The sequence below is a fragment of the Polypterus senegalus genome, chromosome 6 (assembly GCF_016835505.1).
Source record: "Polypterus senegalus isolate Bchr_013 chromosome 6, ASM1683550v1, whole genome shotgun sequence".
In the NCBI taxonomy this organism is placed as follows: Eukaryota; Metazoa; Chordata; class Cladistia; order Polypteriformes; family Polypteridae; genus Polypterus; species Polypterus senegalus.
The window spans coordinates 162,199,537-162,214,598 of NC_053159.1; the positions used below are offsets into that span (position 1 = coordinate 162,199,537).

The window sequence follows — 15,062 nt, forward strand, 5'->3', positions numbered from 1 at the left end:
GTTCATCTCTCGAGTCTTCGGGTTTGAGTCGTTCGTTCATCACGTGACAGCCCCATAAGCTTAACCTAGTATGCAGTCTGAGCCGGAAACAGAATTGATTAGTTCATCTCTCGTGTCTTCGGGTTTGAGTCGTTCGTTCATCACGTCTGAGCTGGAAAGAGAATTGAACGAAATGACTCGAAAAATGATTCATTCATTTTGCTGAACGAGACTCAAAGATCCGAGTCAGTAAAATGATCCGAACTTCCCATCACTATCTGCAGCTGTACTACAAATCCTTAATTATGTGACATGGTTAAACCACACATAATCATTCTGTTGTACTGCACTATTTTATCCGTTTACATTATATTTTAAATGTTGAGAAAGGGAATATCGATCCAACAAACATCGGAAAATATCATTTAAAAATCAATAGTGTATATTGTAATAAACAGTGCACCTCTGTAAGAGATGGGTGAGAAAATTATTACAAAATGTAGATGCAACGCAGTTTAACCTTTACTTCATTTAACATTTCAACACATGATGTACCAAAAAAGTGAAACCTTTGTAAAAATTGCTGTATTAAATCTTCTGTCCACATTTAAAGTTCAGGGTTTGGGTTCATTTTGGCTTCCACAATGTTACCGTGAAGTGAGAGCTTTACTTCAAACACAGTTTTCAAGCACTGTCATAATAAAAACAAGAAATACTTTGATCTATGTTACGACATCAGAAGCAAATAGAAATGAATTTGAAACCCCGTAATTCTGCATTCAACTGCTTAGGAGGCATAAGTACTTCAGTGAGAGGAAAGTTTTTGGAGAAAATAAAAATAACTCCTTTACAGTATATTACAAAAAAGCAAGAACTTCATGAAATCCTAAATGTTCCGTCATAATAACTGCAATCCAAAACTGAGTTTTGGCTTCCACAATGTTACCGTGAAGTAAGAGCTTTACTTCAAACACAGTTTTCAAGCACTGTCATAATAAAAACAAGAAATACTTTGATCTATGTTACGACATCAGAAGCAAATAGAAATGAATTTGAAACCCCGTAATTCTGCATTCAACTGCTTAGGTGGCATAAGTACTCCAGGGAGAGGAAAGTATTTGGAGAAAATGAAAATAACTCCTTTATAGTATATTACAAAAAAGCAAGAACTTTATGAAATCCTAAATGTTCCATCATAATAACTGCAATCCAAAACTGAGTTACTTTTAAAACAATAAAATAACTGGCATTAAATCAGATCTTTGAGACAGTTAATAGTATGTGGACTTGAAATGATGATTTCAGGTTACATCTGTCAACAACTGAATCGATATTTTGAAAATGAACTTTGTTTCTAAGTAAAAGCACAGCAGCTTTTATTGGTGTTTTCTAAGTTACCATGTATAATAAGCTTGAAAGTACTCATCTGTAGTGCAGTTTAGTAAATCATGCAACGGAATGTTGCTGTGTGATATAAAGTGTAAGTGATCATTTTTCTGTACTTATCTTTGAAATGTGCTCTTTATGCAAAAAAATGATTTTCGGCATTGATTAAATTTAATGAACAGAAATTTAATGCTGATGTAACCAAAACAATAAAATAATATTATTTTCTTAGTAATACATGGCGGAGTGGTGGCTCTGAGGCTAGGGATCTGCACTGGCAATCGGAAGGTTGCCGGTTAGAATCCCGCAAAATGCGAAAAAAGTCTCTGTTCTGTTGGGCTCTTGAGCAAGGCCCTTAACCTGCAATTGCTCCGTCCTGGTGTTCCACTCCATCTGAACTAGTGTGGTGCTGAGGCATCACCGTTGCATGGCTACACTCGGGTCCCAATCTGGATCCTGAGTTGGTTTGTCGTGTGGTGGGTGCGGCAATGTACTGTATCAGTGCGTGCTCCTAACCTCTCTCAGTAATATATAGGGTGTTGACTCTCAACTTTATAGTATTTCAAATAGTAAACTGCTTTCACTAGTAATATTGAAGTCATGTGATAGCTTATGTAATTATCCATACCATACTGCATAATTAAAACAACCAGTATAATTGAAAAAAGATAAATTAACTGATATCTAAATTCATTTCACACAGGAAAATAAGGTGCAATACTGCTTTTAATATCTAGGGTCACCAATGGAATGATGCTTTTACAGTTGTCATAGTAACTGTAGAGATGACAGATACTAAATAGTGCCAAGAAGGAGTCAGTGGTTATGTGAGCAACAGGGACAGATTCTGCAATTTCTAAGAGTTATATAGAAACCAGGCACGTCTGCTTTCTTTGTGACATGCAAACCTCACAAGAAAGAGCTGTCATTCAGACAGAAAAGTAATGGCCAACAGGTGAATTAAGCGAGACAAATAATAATTAAAATAATCCACACTGAAATGCAGATATAGAAGAAAATGAATTATATAAAACCATAAAACTAGACTGCATTTTTGTTTTTATTTCAAAACAAATCAACAAGATTTAAAATATACTGTAAGTGCATTTCTTAAGGGAAATATTTTCAATTGCCTTCTACTACAAGGTTCTGAAAAATGGAAAACTGTTAAAGGTTATTCATATTAAATAACTTTAGACTCATTGTGATAAATAATGCTTCAGTGTTTGCAAAAACAGTAAGGTTATGCATATGCAGTAATGGTAGTCTTGATTTCAAGTTACATCAGTCAACATCTCAATAGATTTCTAGAAAAGGTTTGCTGTTAACTGGATTGCAGTTGTGTTTTATTATTTTTATTTGTAATTTATCCCCACTCACATGTCTGATTCTGGTTTACTTTTTTCTTTGTATTTTCTATCTTCTTCACTCCATTATCACTGTTTCAGTCATTTACAGATCTCAGTTGTTGACTTGAATTAACCAGCAATTACATTACAGTCCTACTTAAAGGTATACTCCACCCAAAAAATATATATTTATAACAGGTTACTTTCCCTGTGTGTTTTGTAGTAATGAGCAAGAATAATTTTTTAATCTAATGTTTCTAAGGGGAAGGGAGATAAAAAAAAGCTTATCCTCTTTAATAAAACCCCTGTGTGCGTCCAGGTGTCCGTGTGTGTGTCTTTTGGTGAAGTGCGCATGCGCGAGGCTCGGTGTGACACGCACGGCCGGCATCGTGGACGCAGACACACTAGAAGCTGAGCACACAGTGAATGGCGTAGCAAATAAAGGACATCATTGCTGGGGAGAGTGTTGATTGGGTAGTTGCGGCCGCGCACATAAAATCCATTGCTGGGAGGCGCCACACATACTGCCCGTGCATGTTTACTAACTAACTATCTACTAACAACATGCCACCCAAAAAAAAGGACACGTCAAGTAGGACAAAAGACACAGACACTCAAATCGTATATAAGCAACATCTCCTGGAAGAACGGTCAGCTCAGCAAGTAAACATCAACAAAAGAAAGGCTGAAAGACAAAGAAAAATACGAGCAAATAGATTGTCTGTAAAAAAAAGAAAATGAGCGTCAGAATATTCCCCGTATTGATTTGGCTCTATCCACTACTAATTTACCCTTTACCATAAGAAGGCAACAATTTCCAGTTACATTAGCCTTTGCCATACCAATTAATAAAGCTCAAGGGCAAACCTTAGAAAAAGTTGCCATTTACTTGCCAGAACCAGTATTCAGCCACGGTCAGTTATATGTTGCATTATCAAGAGTTAGAAGTTTTACAGATGTTGTCAACGTTGTAGATGGTCCTGAACAAGAGTGTTTACAAAAAATGTTGTCTATAATGAAATTTTATTGAAAAATTTCCTGAGGTAAAAAAATAAAAAACATTTTCCTAAATATCTTCTTCAGATATTGTGTATTACAGATTGTTATAAAGTTTTACACTAAGGCAATATTAATTATACTTAATGTATTGTCATATACGTTTCTTATTTTTAATATTATTTTACTTTAGGCTTCTTGCAAAAATATTTGTAACAAAAAAATTAAGACAACAAACAGAATGAGGTCAAGGTCCCTTGCCATTTAATATAGACTGTTCCTAATAATGTTTATGCAATACAGTACTGTTCTAGCAACGGGCTTAATGTCTAGTGTTACAATATAAGCCAATGTTGACCAATGCGACAACTGATATAATAAAAGACCATGGAAAAAAGAAAAATCTCACAATTCTTGTGTTCCATAATCCATATGTCAGTTATCCATTTGTCTGATCACAACATTAAAAACATACACATCTTTTTACATAAATATTGTTGAACAGATACTTTGTAAAAAATCACTGTACATCATAAACCAGAAATGCAATGCACGTGAGACTGAGTTTTTAAATTAAAGACAGAGACGGGACTCTTGACCAGTTAATAAGGGGGAGAGGCTGATCTGCAAAGATCTGCATCTGAAATGTGAAAATCTGATCTGCTCCAAAATCCTAAACATTTTCAGAACCTATACTCACATTATTTTGTATTTTTTTTAATGCTGAGCAGATGGAAACAACATTACATGCAAATTCCAAATGGCTTTATTTGTTCTGAGCAGGGGTTGGGGGATGGTGTCTAATCCACCATGAGGCATCAAGAGTCACGAAGCAATAACACACAATTGATGGGGGTGTGGGTTTGTTGTCCCCCCTAAGGTGCCACAAAGCTAGAACTCATGATTAACGAATGGGGTTGGGGGTCCCCCATTATGGAGCAAACACCATGAAGCACCATTACTCAAATGAAAATTACAGGGGTGGACGGGCTGTTTTTGCATGAAATAATACAATGCAGGCCGTGCAGGTCAACTCAATAGGCGACCTAGACAGTGCCATCTGAGTGGTGCCATTTAGATAAGTAAAGGGGTGCATGCCCTGTACATCACAGGGGATCCTACATTCCCAAGTATTTGATGTCTCACAGTAATAGTGTCATTTAGCTAAGTTAAGGAACTTGTCCCCCGGACACTGAGGGCCACCCAAAGACTAGGGCTCCATATGGGCTTCCACTGTAACTGAACACTGGTGAGATGTTGCATGGCAATTTAAACATGCTACTGTATGTAGTGAGTGAGAGAGAGCGAAACAATAATAGTTACTCGGCAGTTCAATACACCCATGGTCAAATTCAAATAAACTGAAAGTTTAGTACAAAAATTGCAATTATGGAACTAAAACAGTCTATACATCATATTCATCACAGGTTTAGTTATACTTGTCATGTCAGTGCAGAGTCTAATAACAGCTCAGTAATACGAATTATTACACGTGTGACTCATCGTTTAGATGGTTTGGCAGGATTTCTCTACTCGATCAAGGGTGTCTTCCAGATACCTCATTATGTGCAGTGCATCCGGAAAGTATTCACAGCGCATCACTTTTTCCATATTTTGTTATGTTACAGCCTTATTCCAAAATGATTCAAATTCATTTCATTTAATTCATTCATCAGCTTAATTGGAGTCCACCGGTGGTAAATTCAGTTGATTGGACTTGATTTGGAAAGGCACACACTTGTTTATATACGGTCCCACAGTTGACAGTTCATGTCAGAGCACAAACCAAGCATGAAGTCAAAGGAATTGTCTGTAGACCTCCGAGACAGGATTGTCTTGAGGCACAAATCTGGGGAAGGTTACAGAAAAATTTCTGCTGCTTTGAAGGTCCCAATCAGCACAGTGGCCTCCATCATCCGTAAGTGGAAGAAGTTCGAAACCACCAGGACTCTTCCTAGAGCTGGCCGGCTATCTAAACTAAGCAATCGGAGGAGAAGGGCCTTAGTCAGGGAGGTGACCAAAAACCCGATGGTCACTCTGTCAGTGCTCCAGAGTTCCTCTGTGGAGAGAGGAGAACCTTCCAGAAGGACAACCATCTCTGCAGCAATCCACCAATCAGGCCTGTATGGTAGAGTGGCTAGACAGAAGCCACTCCTAAGTAAAAGGCACATGGCAGCTCGCCTGGAGTTTGCCAAAAGGCACCTGAAGGACTCTCAGACCATGAGAAACAAAATTCTCTGGTCTGATGACACAAAGATTGAACTCTTTGGTGTGAATGCCAGGCGTCACGTTTGGAGGAAACCAAGCACCGCTCATCACCAGGCCAATACCATCCCTACAGTGAAGCATGGTGGTGGCAGCATCATGCTGTGGGGATGTTTTTCAGCCGCAGTAACTGGGAGACTAGTCAGGATAAAGGGAAAGATGATTGCAGCAATGTACAGAGACATCCTGGATGAAAACCTGCTCCAGAGCGCTCTTGACCTCAGACTGGGGCAACGGTTCATCTTTCAGCAGGACAACGACCCTAAGCACACAGCCAAGATATCAAAGGAGTGGCCTCATTACAACCCTGTGAAAGTCCTAGAGTGGCCCAGCCAGACCCCAGATTTGAATCCGATTGAACATCTCTGGAGAGATTTTAAAATGGCTGTGCACCGACACTTACCATCCAACCTGATGGAGCTTGAGAGGTGCCTCAAATAGGAATGGGAGAAACTGGCCAAGGATAGGTGTGCCAAGCTTGTGGCATCATATTCAAAAAGACTTAAGGCTGTAATTGCTGCCAAAGGTGCATCGACAAAGTGTTGAGCAAAGGCTGTGAATACTTATGTACATGTGATTTCTCAGTTTTTTTTATTTTTAATAAATTTGCAAAAACCTCAAGTAAACTTTTTTCACATTGTCATTATGGGGTGTTGTGTGTAGAATTTTGAGGAAAAAATGAATTTAATCCATTTTGGAATAAGGCTGTAACATAATAAAATGTAGAAAAAGTGATGCGCTGTCAATACTTTCCAGATGCACTGTATATGCAAATATTCCAAAATCCGAAAATATACAAAATCCAAAATACTTAATGTTCCAGGTATTTCAGATTAGTGATACTCAACCTGAAGTTATTTTTCAAAACATTGGCAGCAATTTAACAAATATTGAAGAATAAAAGAATATATCCTATAGTTTACAATTTTAACTAAATGTTTCAAGTGCAACATACAACCCCAAATCAGAAAAAGTTGGGACAGTGTGGAAAATGTGAATAAAAAAATAAAGCAGTAATTTACAAATTTCCTTTAACTTTTATTTCATTGCAGACAGTATGAACACAAGATAATTCATGTTTTTTTTGGTCAACATCATTTAATTTGTAAATAAACATCCATCCAAAACAAAAGTGAACAAATAGACACAGCATCACATTAACGTCTTCTCCCCTCTGCCTATTAAATAATCAATAAAATGAAATAAAAAAAATCACGAAAGAAACAGAAACCACAACCTACCCTTACAGCGTCCACCACGCTTCTGGCGTTAATGCCAAACACGTGGTGTATGCAGGTTATGAGGTGTGCCTGTACTACAACAGATTATATTGTTCATATACTATTAACTATTTACAGGGATCAACTCTTTTGGGGAAGTTCATAACCAAAAAAAAAAAAAATTATAAATAACATGTGCACTTGAGTATTTCGAGCCCCGCGTCTGAGTCGGATGGTTCCCCTGGTCACCAATTTGTGTGTTTCACTGTGCCCACTATACCTTTCCGTCTTCAGCTACCCATGTGCACTTGTACGGAGGAGACCTTACGGAACAATACCGAAACGAAACGCAACTAAACCTGCTGCTCCGAGAGAGGACACATTACAGCGTGATCACGAAGCAAAGAGGCAAAGGCGTGACAGTCGCTCGCAAGAAACGGACACTCAGCATTCACACAGATTAGCTCAACGACGCGTCTCTGCCACACAACGAAAGGCGACTGAAACCCCTACAGAGAGAGAACACAGATTACGCCGTGATCGCGAAAGAAAGAGGTGTAAGCAGGAGTTCATATCAGGAAATTTCAATAAAGTTAATTGATAGATTGTTTAAGGGAGGAGAAATTTGGTGGGTGGAGTGAGAGATAAAGATAGAAAAAACATAGAAGTGGTTTTTGTGTAGCTCAGTGCGGTATGTCCACAGTTGTGTTCTTAAAGAAATAAATATAACTGGCAAATAGTCCACAAAACTGGGGTGACCATCTCTTTGTGCCTTTCCACACATCGAAGACTCAGTCGGCTACGCTACCGAGGTCGCCCGCAAAACAAGAAGAACCGACGCCGAATTCTGGTAAGGAGAGTAGCGGATGCTTAGCACCTGCTCTTACACTGGTGGCAGCGGCGGTTGGTTAAGTTTGTGGACATTAATTTGCATTTCTATAGACGGCGTGGATATTACCGCTACTGCTTGAGGACACTTTAGTAACTATTGGTGTCAGTTTTACAAGTTGAGCTACGTTCTGCACGCTACTGCGCGTTTTTTTTTTCTTTCTGAAACATGGCGGATGACGAGCAACAACCCGCTGTTATTCCGCAGCATAGGGATATCGCCGATACTGTGAACGCGCAACTGCCGTTTAGAGTCGAATTGCCTCCACCCTTCACCGGCGACGGAGTTGAGCCATTTACTTTGTGGATACAACGATTAGAAGTTGCTCTGGATGTTTCAGTAGCTCCATTAGAAAAGGCTAAGCTTCTCCCAACAAAACTCAGTGGCGCGGCGTTCTCATACTGGCAGAGCCTCTCCCCCGATGTAAAGGCTGACTACGCGCTGGCTAAGGCTAGTCTGAGCACCGTTTTTGGAAGACAGCAGTTTTTGGCCACATTTCAAACGTACTTGAACGCTCGCCCTCGCAAACCCAAAGAACCACTAGAGGTTTATGCAGCAGACTTGACTAACCTAGTCGCTGAAGCTTTTCCACAATACGCTGCTGACGCTCAAAGTTGTGAAATTTTTAGACGGTTTGTGTCGGGATTAGATCCGTCTCTTCAACTAAAAATCCATGAGCATGGCGCAGTGACACTGGATGCTGCATTGAAAGTAGCAAGGCAGTGTGAACGTGCTCAGTTAGCTCTCAGCATAGCTGCCCCGTCAAATGTCATGCCAGTGACTGTCACACAACACAATACAGACAGCCGTGCTGCTGATCCTATGACTGACTTAGTCACTGCTATTGCTGATCTCCGATCTGACTTACATGACTTAAACAATCTATCAATTAACTTTATTGAAATTTCCTGATATGAACTCCTGCTTACAGAGGCAAAAGCGTGCCAATGAGACACCCGACGAGAGGTCCTTACGATTGAGTCCTTCAACTGTGGTCATCCAACGCGCGTAGCGCGCGCCAAGTTGCTAGTAACTAAATAATAATGTGATTTAAACTGGTGATGTTTACAGGCGATTGCAATCATGATTCGGTACAAAAGCAGCATCGAGGAAAGGCCTACTCCTTTAGGAGCAAAGATGGGCAGAGGATCGCCAGTTTACCACCAAGTGCAGGCAAAACCTTTTAAATGATGAAGAAAAATGTTTCTCAAAGACAGATAGGAAGAGATTTGGGCATTTCTCCCTCTTCAGTGCATAACATAGTGAAAAGAATGAGGGAATCTGGAGAAATTACCGTGCACAAAGGCCAAGGGCGCAAGCCTAAACTGAATGGCTGTGATCTCCGAGCCCTCAGACGGCACTGCATTAAAAATCGTCATTTATCAATAAATGATATAACTGCGTGGGCTCAGGACTACTTCAGGAAGTCACTCTCAAGCACTACAGTACGTAGTTACATTAGAAAATGCCAGCTAAAACTGTACTGTGCCAAAAGGAAGCCCCACATAAATAGTGTCCAGAAGCGCCGCCGACTTCTCTGGGCTCGGAGGCATCTGGGATGGTCCATTGTGCAGTGGAAACGTGTATTGTAGTCAGGCGAATCGGTTTTCACATCTTTTTAAGAAGAAATGGGCGCCGTGTGCTGCGGACCAAAGAGGAAAAGGACCATCCAGACTGTTACCAGATACAAGTCCAAAAGCCAGGGTCTGTCATGGTATGGGGTTGTGTCAGTGCCTTCGGCAAAGGTAACTTGCACTTCTGCGATGGCACCATCAATGTTGAGAAGTATATCTCAGTTTTGGCGGAACAAATGCTGCCTTCAAGACGACGTCTTTTCCAGGGACGCCCATGCTTATTTCAGCAAGACAATGCCAAACCACATACTGCGCGCATAACAAAGGCATGGCTGCGTAAGAAGAGGGTGTGGATGCTTGACTGGCCTGCCTGCAGCCCTGATTTGTCTTCTATAGAGAATGTTTGGCGCATTTTGAAACGAAAAATGCGTCAATGAAGACCCCGTACTGTTGCGCACCTAAAACGTGGTTTGCAGGAAGAATGGGACAAACTAATACCTGCAACACTTAGTCACTTGATTTCTTCAATGCCTAAACGTCTTTTAAGTATTGTTAAAAGACAGGGGAACTGTACAAAGTGGTAAATGCTGTACTGTCCCAACTTTTTTTGAAATGTGTTGCAAGCCTAAATGGCAAGAATGGATATTTATTTACAAATCAAATGATGTTGACAAAAAAAAACATGAATTATTTTGTGTTCATAATGTCTGCAATGAAATAAAATTTGAGGACAATTTATAACTTGCTTTTTTCTTTTTTTATTCACATTTTCCACAACTGTCCCAACTTTTTTTGATTTGGGGTTGTAATATCTGACTACGTTATATTTGTACATTTAACTGTGAATTATCATTTACATATTGCTATGGCCAAGAGTCAGTTAAAATTTTAGTATCTCAACACTGCGGAATCATTTGCCCAAGTATTCATGAGAATAAAACCTTTAGTTAACAGGGCACCTTTAATAATCCTGAAAGCACAAAAATGTTTCATTAGAAACAAATTTCAATTTAGTCACACAAGGTAGTAATCTTAAATTAAAAGGCTCAAGTGAGAAAAGTACCTAGGCATGTGTCAAGTAAATTACTAAAACTGAAAGTTTAATTTCAGAAGAACAATCAGAAGATACAGTACTTCTTTACTATAGATGTCTGTTTCTTGTTCCAAATTATTTTCCCTTAAAAGTTCCTAAGTCATTTTAATGATAGTTTACTGCAGAAGAAGCAGACATCCTGTGGATTACCATGTACTTCAGCACTTACTAGGTATTATGATTTTTGGCAGATTATTGGATTAGTCAGTCCCATATTTCAACATTGTTACATTTGAAATTTTAAATATATATTATAAAACGACTAACCAGTTCTTGTCTTGATTTATGAGGCAAAAATCTTTGTAGCATATCCATACAAAGGGCTCTGCTGTTCTGCTGATTGTGAGGATACTGGTCCACTGTAACTTGAAATACAAAGTGATCTTCCTTACTCCATCCACAGTACCTTAAACACAAGAGTAAGGTCGGAGAGAATTAAAATGTAGTTTTCTGTAGTAAGGCAGGGTAGAGAATCTTGTGAAGTATGACAGAAGCTGCCCATTTCCTTTACATTCAGTCTTTAATCAATGTTAAACTTATATTCATACATGAACATATTACTTAATTATTTTCTTTACATTAAGAAGCACCAACTTGAGAAACAAAGTTTTTCTAGTTAGTATTGTCAGTGATTTCAATTATTTTCTGCCGTCTTAAGATTTTAGTACATATTAGAATTCTTTTCAGGTTAATAACTGTAGATTTGTTTATTAAGTTTCTGAAACTGCTTATTCCTATAAAATGTTTTGGATAACCAAAGCCTATCAGCAAGGTAAAAACAACTGTTGATGGGATGCCAGCCTACCACAGGCCACAGTTACCCACATATTCAAATAGTGCCAATATAGATAGGTCAAACAATCTAGCAGGAAGTACCAGATGAAGACCCAGCCAGACACAGAGAAAGTATATAATCTTCACAAAGACGAAGAACGGGACAGTATTTGAACCTGGACTTTGAAGATGTGATGAGGTAGTGGCACTAACCACAGCACCAGAGTGCAGGACCCTTAAAAGAGCACATATCTAGTTTAAAGCTGATGTTCAGTATATTTTTCAATTTAGGTAATAGCTACTCAGAACACAATTGTAATTGTTGCTGTTAGGAATGGTACAATGTAACTGGCACCCATGATGTTCCAGCTTTACTTTGTTACTGAAATTTATGTTGTATGGAGTTAATATCCAGTTAACTGTAGTAGCAGTAATCACATCATAACCTGAAATGATGGTTAACACGAAACTAGAGAAAATGTTGTACAAACATAGGTATTGAATGAACAAAGATGTTTTTGTAGGTTCAGCTATAGAAACTGGATGGATGGTGCATTGCAATTTGTTTGAGGTTTTTCTTGTTGTATAGTGTGTACACACATAAAAGAATGACTGTTTTTGGTTACTTAGATGCATCATACACTAAGGAAGAGTGGCTAATCTCCATTATGAGATGATTTGACCATGCCTGTTGTCACACACGTGCGCATGGGAGGCAGCTAAAGGGCTTGAGTAAGGACAGTTCTGAGACATACCAGGATGTGGCAGAGTGCACTGACTCTTTGTCTCCCTTGCCTGCAGACTATTCATGGGAGATTCCACCTGGTCCTCTTGACGTCACTTCCGGGACCGAGCCAATGGAAGGAGACCCTGCCGGCTCCGGCCCCTGTGATGTCACGTCTGGGCTCGCACCAATGACAGAAGACCTCCATGAGCCTGACCCCTTTGACTTCACTTCCTGTCTTACCCTTTAAAAGCCTCAACCTTTTCTCTATTCCCTCAGTTCTGTATTGGACTCGGTTTTGAGCACAGCAGTGCTATCATTTAAAAGACAATTTGCAGCCAGGATACCAAATTATATGGGTGGCTGCCCCAAACCTTGCTATATCTCATTGTGAGTTTTGTAACACTGTCTACAAATGTTAGGCCAGCAGCAGTAGACATGGTGAACCATCTATTGGCTATTAATATTATTATTTTTTTTTTATACCAGTTGACCTACATAAAAGCAATCACTATCACAAAGGTGTTTGTGAAATGTTAACTGTAATGTAAATCTTTGTAAAACAAATAAGGTGATAATACAGTGCACACAATGGTCAGTAGGCTCCTGAAATATTAAGAATCTGAAATAACTCAGAGGAGAATAAACTAAATAAAATGTATGTTAAATAATTAATAAATACAAATAAGGGACAAATAAGGTAGAATACAAAATAAATAAGTTAGAAAATGTGTGTGTGCCGTAACATTCAGGTGTGTTCAAGGTCTATGCAGGTACTCTACCCCTTAATGGACGGAGTTCAGTAGGTATGTTTTAGAGTCTTCTCAATCCATTTCAGGGTTGTGAGGACCAAAGGTTATCCAACCAAGATTGGGCAAAAGGCTGAAAACAGGCCTGGACAGGACTCTAGTCCATCACAAAGACCACTCTCACTCACACACAAATAAACATACACACACACACACGCACACACATTATATATCATATTCACACACAGTGAAAGTCTGTAATTGGTAATTAACATAACCAAAAAAACCTTTGTAATTAATCCCTTCTTTGCTTGAGCATGCCTGGCCATTGAAATTTACATGAAACAAGACTTGCAAAGCTCTTCAGTTATGACAAATAATAGGGAATAACAGAAGTGAAAGGCAAACTCTATTACAGTGACTGACCATTACAATTATCAGGCGAATGTAGCAATCTGATGGTAAATTACAAGGTGACCAGATTTTCAGCCCCAGCCCAGTACACTTGTGAAGCGTATATGCCCACTCATAAAGCCCATCCTCATTTGTTTAATGCCTGTTTTATCTCATCATCATCAGAGAGGGATATTTGGGAAACACTTTCACAAATGAACAAATATGATGCTTGAAGTGGAAACAAATAAATTGCGGCACTCTTTTTATTTTTTATCTGCTTCTTGGTCATCCTGGCAATGCTTTCAAATTTAACACAAATTTTTAATCAAGCTTTACGAACTGCTGTCAACATAAACTTGGAACAGTAAAATTATTTGTTGTAAATGAGTGAGACAAAACCCCATAATAGGTCATCCAACATGACTGGTTGCAAGAAGCCACATAAATAACAATGTGTGTGCCTTTAGTTCTTTTATTATACAATTATGTTTTTTTAAAACTTCTTCTAATCTATTCCCTGATTCGACCCTTTCTCACAAAGTCTAATGATCTGACAGCTATATATGAGTTAGAATAAAAAACATTGGAAAGCTTTGGAAAATACAAATTAATATAATAAATTCAACTTCCACACTTACAAGGTGAAGAATATTTAATATTTAAATATAATGCTTGAAAAGAGGTACTTTCAGTATAGGTTTAGCGCTACACCTTGCTGTGATCATTTTTTTAACTGAAGTGTAAGCTAAAAACTACCTCTTAGCCACTACAGAACCAAATGCAGTTATCTGATTTTAGAAGTTGAAAAACACACTAATATGTCTTGCAGATAATAAACTCTGGATCTGCATTGTGATGGCACTAAAGCAGGCATGGGCTACTGAAAATAGAAAACTCAAGTATCCAGCATGCTGAGTCTGCATTTTACACATGGTCATTGACTGTGAGGTGTTTGTACATTCTCTCTCTATATCTACATTAGCTTTCCTATCACATCCAGAAAGACGTTAGGTTGAATGGTGACTCTAAATTGACCTCTCTTGAATACAAGTGTGAGTACGCCCTGCAATGGACTGCAGCCCAGCCCAGGGATGATTCCTGTCTTACACATGTGCTCTGTCATCATGCAAACATGAATCAGATTAAGCGAGTTAAAAATGTTATGTTGTGAGACTTTGTTGACTCACTGTCCTTATAGCCCTATAAAACCTCTGGTTAGGAATTTGTTCCCTTAACTTCTGTGACATTGCATATTCCAAAGACATGACTTTAGGTGCACTAACTTCTCAAACTTGGCCTAGCATGGTTGAGTATGAATGTGTATGAGCTTGATCAAGGTCTGGTGTCCTGTAGGTGCCTAGTCAGTATGATGGTGCCACCAGAATGCAAGATATTAGTGAAAAATCCCATGACAGACCTCTAGGAGAGTGCTATAAACAAAGAAAGAAAGAGAGACAGACTTATATAATGGTGCAAGGAAAGTCCTTGCATATGGCTCATTTTAGTGTGGTCAAATGAACAAGCCACCCTATATGCCACCTTGAATATTCAGCAATCTCTACGGACATGGTGCTCATGATATAGAATGGGTAACGGCATAATGCAAGAGACAATAACAGACATAGTGTATCAAGACAAGTACTGTTCTCTCCAGACAATAGACAAATA

General features: G+C 38.8%; 1 protein-coding gene across 1 annotated transcript in view; it reads right to left on the reverse strand.

Moving 5' to 3' along the window:
• The window catches only part of LOC120531755 (coiled-coil domain-containing protein 148-like), a 233,834-nt gene that overhangs the window by 97,134 nt on the left and 121,638 nt on the right, over nt 1-15,062 (reverse strand). Inside the window, exon 9 of the mRNA XM_039757449.1 lies at nt 11,019-11,157. Within this exon, the coding sequence (XP_039613383.1) occupies nt 11,019-11,157 (139 nt within the window). The remainder of the gene's footprint in view (nt 1-11,018; nt 11,158-15,062) is intronic.